The sequence below is a fragment of the Heliconius melpomene genome, chromosome 9, assembly GCF_056956725.1.
Source record: "Heliconius melpomene rosina isolate 202511_hmr_F chromosome 9, ASM5695672v1, whole genome shotgun sequence".
In the NCBI taxonomy this organism is placed as follows: Eukaryota; Metazoa; Arthropoda; class Insecta; order Lepidoptera; family Nymphalidae; genus Heliconius; species Heliconius melpomene.
In genome coordinates this window covers 178,187-186,537 of record NC_140397.1, presented here as the reverse complement: position 1 = coordinate 186,537, position 8,351 = coordinate 178,187, and the positions used below count along the sequence as shown (strand labels likewise).

The following is an 8,351-nucleotide window of genomic DNA, read 5'->3' as shown; positions in this document are numbered from 1 at the left end:
AATTTTCCAGGCAACCCTGTTTTATAGTGTTCAGAAAAAAATAAGCTTTAATTTGATATATAATTCATTAAAAAAACACATGAGTGCAAATTATTAACATTTAGTGACATCTTTAAACCAGGCAACCCTAGACTTGCGGCAGACTGAGAGCTGGCAACCCTTAATTTTCCAATTCCTTATGCGATTATCTTTCAAATGATGTGCGATTCATATAAAAAACGTATTGGTGCAATTATCTCCAAAAACGAGTTACGAAAAAATGAAATTAAAGGTGATTGCGGCAGGATTCTTCCAGGCAACCCAGGTGTAATCTGTTCTACTAATCATGTATTATTCATTAATATAGGTTTAATTAAGAAAACTCGTTTATGCAGGATTCAACGGCCGGATCCCAGGGTATTTTAAGTATATTAAGTTTTTCGTGCTACAGGCAAGGTAATTTAATAAAAAAGTAATATAAAAATAAATAATATTAATTTGTTCCCTTTTTTTTGGATTTTTTATTATATAATTTTTAAATAAATGAGTTAAGCTTTTTATTTAGTTGACAAATTTTAAGCCTGGTTCTATATTTTATATAACATATAACACGTGGAAATAAAAGGTATACTTTACATGTCCCTATTAGTGAAAATTCAGTACAAATAAAATATCTGAGAAACACTCAAGTGTAAATTATAACATGTACAGTAAGTTCCGTAAATATGGACTAGTCATATAATATTTTCTGCTTTTGATTGTTTACAAAATTTTATGAAGATTTTTGGTACGTTCTCTAAGAATGTTATTACGTGTTGTTGTTACTTTCGAATTTAACTAAGATATAAGATACCTCGGTTTACCATCGAAAACACAGTATCGGAGATTTGTTTTTAATGGAATAAGACAAGGCAAATGAGCGTACGGGTCACCTGATGGCAAGTGATCACCGCTGCCCACGACCCCGTGTAACACCCTCTTTTTTTTCTGACTACCTTACTAGGGATAAAGCGTGATCTACTCGATTGATCTATTTTTTATGTAAAATTGTCATTTTTTAATAGTTTATCTAATTATTTAATTAAAAACGCTTTAATTATCTTCTTACATTTGGGTTTTATAAAAAGAACACAATATGCACAATATACAAAAGTGTATTTTTCACATAACGCGATATCAGCGAAGAGATTAGTGACGCGCTTGGGATAAGCGAAATAGTATATAGAAGAGATGTATAACTAGAAGTGCGGTCACTCGGCGGCCAGCGCCCAGTGGGGGTGCGCGGGTGGCGTGCGGTGCAGCAGGCACGGCCAGTCGCGCAGGCGCCGCGCGCGCGCGAATACGTCCCGCGCCAGAGAGCGCGCGCCGCCGTCCGCTGCGCCGCACAGCGCGCCGCCCGCCCACGCCACGCTGCCCTCGTGCGCCGGCGCGCCGTGGAAGCGGAACTGCAGCGCGCCCAGGCGCTCCGCGTAGGGCGGCGTCGCGACCAGGTGGCGCAACTCATGCGCCAGGCGGGCCTTGAGGCCCGGTAGCGCGGCGCCGCCACCCGCCACCAGCACATTGGCCGCGAGCGCGCGGCGCGCGTCCAGCGGGCAGCTGAGCAGGCACTGCAGCACGGCGTCGGGCAGCGACGCCAGCTCGAGGTCGCGCGCGAACAGGGGCTCCGCGGACAGCTCGCGTGCGGCTCCGCCCACAGTCAGCGTGCGGTCGGGCCGCGCGTAGGTGGTGCCGCGCGCCGCCTCCACGCGTGCGCCCGACGCAAGCTGCAGCGCGCGCTCGCGGCTTGGGACGAAGCAGGCCCGAACTGTAATAGAATAATACAACGCCATTTACAATCAAACGCAACAGTTGGTGGCCTCAATCCTCACTAGGGGAAATAATATTTTTTTCCCAAAAATTAAGTACGGGCAGTGCTTGAGAAATGGAATGTTCTACCACTAAGTATCCACTGTCTCCTTTAGCATTCTGTGTGGTGTCGGCTTAAAATAGCACCTTCCCATCTCGTTTCGTTGGTGTCGTAATTCAGCCTAAAGGAAATGGGCAGCAGCATCTAAAAACCCAGGCCTACTGCGATGGCCAACCCGCCTAACAATCGTGTCGATTATAGCAAATTTCCTCCATAGAAAAAGGCACACAAAAACGGCCCCCAGTCCCCGGCAGCCCTGCTATTCTTAGCTACGGTAGCGGCTATGGTAACAGCGAGGCAAGGGGTGCCAAGAATCACCGGGTACGATCCGGCTACCACAAATGACTCGACCTGGCAACTTATAACAAGCGTACACTGAGGACTGACGTGAAATTAGCAGAGTCGGAGAAACATATTAATAGTTACACTGGAATGTCATTGGGTTATCTGAAGAGAGGGGGAGCCCTCAACCGGGAGGGCGATCAACAATTCCTAGGTGAGAGGTAAGAGGCTTTACCACATATGTAACATTAGCTTTTATTAGCTTAGATATATTTTTTAAATTAATCCAAAATTTACAAAGTTTAGCAATCTGGAGATAAGAGTCATCACCTGCAATATCCTCGAGCACGTGGTGCGGCAGGTGCAGCTCCTCGCCGTGGTGGGCGTCCAGCAGGCGCGCCAGCTCGGCCAGCACGGCACGAGCGCCCAGCGGCACCGCCTGCATGGCTTGCAGCACCGGCGCGCCGTGCACCACTGTAACCGATCATAGTGGCGAGTATTGGCGGAGTCTAAGTTTCATTTTTTCAGATAGGTTTTTCATTGAATTGATGGTGTTTTCCATTAAAAAATAATTGATTAAATATATCGGTGGTGGTAACATCGAAAACAGATGATATTGTTAAAAAATTGTAAAACATATCTATCAATAATAAAATCTTTAAAAATATCATCATAGTGAAGATGTCACATCTGTAGCATCCTTGTTATAAAGCCACTTATTCATTATAAAAAACAAAATCAGTGGATACCTAACAATCACCAATTATTTTTTTTACTATCGCAACGACGAGTTGAACATGTGGATAATGCTGTTAGCCCTATTGGCTTTTACAGCGACACCAGTTGGGTAGGGAAGAGGGTACTCTGTCCCTGAAGTCACCAATTATGTGTTATCCTTAATTATTGTAATTTTCCACAAAATCCATAAATTTGCAACAAGTTCTACTTACTTACAATTTTTCTCTACATATACTTATATAGGATCCAAATAAGTATACTATATACTAGTATCTCTAGTATATCTAATATCTGACTTGGCTAGTTTTCAAATTAATTTACATCGATATAAATGAATGTATTCAAATTGTATTCTATTCAGATTCTATTGTAAATTCATATGAAAACTAGCCAAGTCAGATATTACACATAAATAAAGTCTCCAAGTTGTAAGAAGAATGGGCATTTTCAGTTGTTATAAAATATTTTATATTGTTAAAAATAAATTTCAGGACTGACCATTGAACTTGGCATACATTTACATCTCACTTCTTTTATCGCTGAAAGCATACGTTTTATTACAGAACTTGGCTTTCATTTTACATTTATGTTTTTGATGGGATATCATTACTTTTTGTACAGAAATTATAAGTAGTATATTCTTTATTCAATTTGGCCCTTACAAGTACTTTTCCTATAGGAATCTATTACGGCAAGAAACTCAAGAGTTGCTCTTTTTAAAACATAGTTTAGAGTAAGCGCTTCATAGGACATTTCTCTTCGCCGAATAAACCAAGTAGGACACCATTGTGATAATACACTTCTATCTTAATATTGTACAAATCTACTGCAGCCTTTATTTCGGAAGTAGCTCCGTACGTAGTTAAGCAAAGCATTTCTTCTTTAGAAGAGTAAGGATTCCCGTTTCAAGCGCTAGTGTAGATACTTAAATCATTCCAGTTACGACATACGTACTCTACTATAGTCTCGCGCAATTTATTAGTTTGTTGTATATCAATACGCTCAAACGAAGAATATGCAAAAGCATGGAAGAGACAGCTCCCGTCGGGAGGCATTGGAACAATTCGGTGTAAGTTCTTGTTTTAACCACAAGCAATTCTATTGAACGACTCATTGTTCAACATGTCTTGGAAAAAATATAAACAATAAGTTTATTAAGTGCTGATGGTACCAATCTGAATTGATATGATCCCAAGGTCGACTTCGTTCTCTGCCGTTTTCACAAGTGTTCCTATAACCAGTAAAATCATGAAACCCAGGCCAAAAAAACCATTAAAATATAAGCGCCTTCGTACAATAAAATATATCTAATATAATTAGGTATTTACTTTTTATTATGGTCAATAATATTATGTTTTATTACTCTTAAGACGATATTTAATTATATATGAAAATAGATTATATTTATCTATGAATCTCGACTATAGTTTTTATTTTGTTGATTAAATGACAGTTGTCAGATTAGAAAGTAATTAATGTATGCTGCGTTTAGAAATCTGTTATATTTATTATTATTTTTTTGTTGTTGGAATAACTCAATACGCAATGCCTCCAGAATTCAATGGAAAGTGGAGTTACTAAGTGTCTTAACACTAAGTTCCCTCTGTCTACTCTGCTATGTGTGGGATACATCGTAAAGCGGATTTATTTATTTTTTATTATTTTGTTTAAGTAATTTTCAATTTTATTCTCTTATTTTTTTATTAACAATTACTTAAATTTTTACTGTTAATAATTACTTTATAATTACTTCTGTTAAGATAGCTGGTAGGCTGACAATATATCAAATTAAAAATCAAATCAGCTTCACTCTGTATCCCGCACACAGCAGAGTAGACAGAGAGAACCTAGTGCTAAGACACTCAGTAACTCCACTTTCCATCGAATTCTGGAGGCATTGCGTGTTGAGTGGCGGAACTCAATGCCGCGCTTTGCCTTGGTGGAAATATAATTTTAAATAATTATTTCAATTCCTCGAGTGGGATCGAACTCACAACCAGTCGGTTTTACAGACACACTTTGTGCCCCTGTGCCACGACTGACCTTACAGATAGTATATTATTATTAAATTTTATATATATTTCTATCAATATAATTATTTTTTTTATTTTTATATATTAGTGTTTTTTTTTCTGTTTTAGGGTTCTGTACCTCGAAAGCAATAAAACAAAATCCTCATAGGATCTTATATAGGACTTAGTACTTAAATATTGTAATAATAATTTAATATCAAATACGTTAATCGACTATGCAAATACTCTTAGTATAATAAGTACTAAAACATATGTATAAATTATAATAAATAATAATGAAGGATGTTAATCCATTTATTATCTATATATATATATATATATATATATATATATAAAAGGACTTGTCCTCACTGACTGAGGTAAGACGCACGCACAGCCGTAACCGCTGTGCGTAGAAACGTGAAATTTGGACAGATGTTTACTTTCGTAATCTGGACATCCACTAAGAAGGAATTTTAAAAAATTATAACCCTAAAGGGGCGAAATAAAGGATAAATTGTTGTGTTGTTTTAGATGGCTTACGTAAATAATAGTGAAGTTAGTCTACAAAACAAATAAAATATTTACTAACGTGTGACATAAATAAAAGCAACATATATAAATAATGCATTGCTCTTATATTATGCCAGGCACTATAAGTAAATGTTCCTAATTGAATCTATTTATTGAAAAATTATATGAAAATTTTAAAAAAATACTAGTTTCGGATTTTTCCCTTTACATACACCCAATTACTTAACCGGATGCTAAATTTCACCATTCTAGGTCATCTAGAACTTAGTTAACATTAAGGTCTATAGGTCAGTCACCCCCTTAAAAATTAACGATTTTTGAACGTCATTATCTAAATAACTGTTTGAGCTGGGTTTATGAAATTTAATGCACGTATACAAGTGGGGGGTCTAAATATTTGAGCCAAATATGACAGGTTTAGGTGGAATAGTTTTTGAGTTACGAATAGGTAAAAAGTGGCTTCTAATGGTTCGTGTAAAATAACACACGGTGCTGCTCGCCAGTTCTGTTTGTAAAAGAACTTGGCGTTTTAATTAGTTAAAATTTGTCATTTCTATTCTTTTCTGCTATTAAGTTAAACTCTAATAGATGTATACTTAATTAATTAAAACTTTATTCAGTGGTGTAGTTAATTTAATCTGATCGATTATAGTTATTTATGTAAAGGCTAATTATTTCTCTTAATAAAAAGACTGGGCACTTACCAGCAACAACTTCAGTCTCGAGTGCTCCTATGGAGACCACGAGAACTATCGGCGCACCCAGTGTCAGCGCGCACATACGGGGACTGTCTGCCCACATCACTCCTGACACCTACAAAAAACAAGTATGCCATATCCCGCAAATAACAAGGGTAAGCAGAGAGAACCTGGGAACTTTATGTTAAGATACTTCATTCCCATTAATACACTTCTGTTCCCCACTTTACGTGGAATAAAAAATGATGTTATATTGTCATTATTGAGTATGAAGTGTTATGCTACATATAGAATAGAAACTAAACCAAATTGTTTTTATTTTCTTAATTTAGTAAGACAAGATGCGGCACTGAGATCTTCCACTCAAAACTTAATGTCTTTAAGATTGGTAAAAATGTGGGAAATGGTCTACCCTGCTGAATTAATAAAATGTTTTTGAATCATCATCCTCACCTCATAATGTAAGAAGAGCACCTTAGCTAGTGTTTCTCGGAACAATGTTGGTGTGAGAAGAGACTCCACAACTACTACTTTCCTTTCCTTTGGATTTACAAGAACATGTCTATAATAAAAATATTTTTCTTAAGGGGGAATTGCCACAAGACCAAATGAGATATACCAAAAGTAAGATGTATATAGGAGCAATCATGATGTACAAAATATGTTTTATATCACACAATATGGCTTGAGGCCATTTCAAAGTAGCAGCCTTTTTTCTTTAATTAGTTTGAACTATATTTGTATAATTTTTCCCCTCATGCTCTTAGAGTTGCTTTTTTTTGGTTCATACTATTGAGTGTGTGTTGAATTACAGGGCTCAACATGGAATGCCTCCAGAGCTCAGCATACAGCAGGTGTGGAACATAGTGTCTTAATACTAGGTTCCAGGGATCCCTCTGTCTACCCGGCTATCTGTGGGATAGCTGTTAGTTAAATAATGTTGCAAATTGATTGATATAAAAGAACTAAAGCATTCAAATCATAATAGTAAATAAGTAAATGAATTGATTAATATCTCACTAAGATCCAAGAGAGAGAGAAGGGAGGTAGACTCCCTTTATATCTATATTTCTGTACACATTATTTAAAACACCAACCTGAAGTATAGTAAATGCAACATATGAACAAGGTTTTCATAGAGCTCCTCTTCAGTTTTATAATCATAAACTCTTTTAAATCTTTTCTCAGTGGTGCACCAGTATTGGGAAGGGATAATACAACGGGGTGCAGCTTCACCCGTGAAACCAAATCTGTAAATGTTTATAAAATTTAACGTTAAATAAACCATATATTTTTTAAAATAACAATAATAGATACATTATGCAGCTGTAAGCATTTACAGCTGTGATAAATGCATTTTTTTTCATTGTATATCTTAATGCAAAAATGGGTGAATCATCTAAATATAAATATTCATTCTGCATTACACATTTGTGACATTTTAGATTGATATAAACTTACTTGGTGTAATCAGTGCCAAGATCCAAAACTACCGCCTGTTTTTCTTGAATTAAAGCAATACCTTCGTATAATGCCATTTTGTTGCTTATTATTAATAAACTTATATTACATTTCTTTTATAAACTACAAATGGGTGCGTATTAGAATAATTTATATTATCCGACTTAAGTTTCATATATATGATATAAATTATAAATATAAAGTTTGCTATTCGCCGTATGATTAAGTCCTATTTGTCATTAATGTCATTGTCAATCGTCGAATAAGTTTTGACAGACGTCAGAACTCAGAACAACAGCTATCCATTCTACGTAACATTACCGGTGTACCGACCTTGCAGTCTTTAAATTTATGAAGAAAAAGTTAGATATATATAGTTAGATATAAAGATTTACACTATACAAACTTTCAACCCCTTGTTTGCTCCCTTAGGGGATGAATTCTAAAAAATGATGAAACACGTGTTCAATTAAAAAATTTTAAGCTGTACTTTGGCCGTACTGTACCATATAGTTCCGTTGTTATTGTAAACTAATATAAAAACTTTTTAACGCTGACAAATTAATGACAGTATGATAGTAATGTAATCTGTTATCTTTCAAAAATGTAAAAATAATTCACCTTAATTTATTGGTTTTGGAATATAATTGTACTCAGAAATATTTTGTTTAGACGTCAGGAATACATGTCTTGTGTTTGGAAATGAAATTTACCCTGCGGACTTATCAAATTGCGCGCGCT

At 36.3% G+C, this 8,351-nt stretch overlaps 1 protein-coding gene across 1 annotated transcript; it reads right to left on the bottom strand.

Moving 5' to 3' along the window:
- Positions 1–1,132: 1,132 nt before the first annotated feature.
- Arp10 (Actin-related protein 10) lies at positions 1,133–8,142 on the bottom strand. Its single transcript, XM_085190015.1, has 6 exons — positions 7,611–8,142; positions 7,247–7,399; positions 6,603–6,711; positions 6,156–6,264; positions 2,498–2,641; positions 1,133–1,783 (listed from the first exon to the last, which is right to left on the bottom strand). Exons 1-6 carry the CDS (start codon positions 7,685–7,687, stop codon positions 1,230–1,232), a joined length of 1,146 nt encoding a protein of 381 aa, XP_085046141.1. The 5' UTR covers positions 7,688–8,142; the 3' UTR covers positions 1,133–1,229.
- Positions 8,143–8,351: the final 209 nt, after the last annotated feature.

Bases quoted from the DNA above. Each gene is read 5' to 3' on its own strand.
- Arp10 (XM_085190015.1), bottom strand. From the start codon at position 7,687: ATGGCATTATACGAAGGTATTGCTTTAATTCAAGAAAAACAGGCGGTA. The intron at 7,400-7,610 runs GTAAGTTTATAT...AAACATTTACAG, and splicing joins CTTGGCACTGATTACACCAA to ATTTGGTTTCACGGGTGAAG. The intron at 6,712-7,246 runs GTTGGTGTTTTA...TTTTTATTATAG, and splicing joins TTGCATTTACTATACTTCAG to ACATGTTCTTGTAAATCCAA.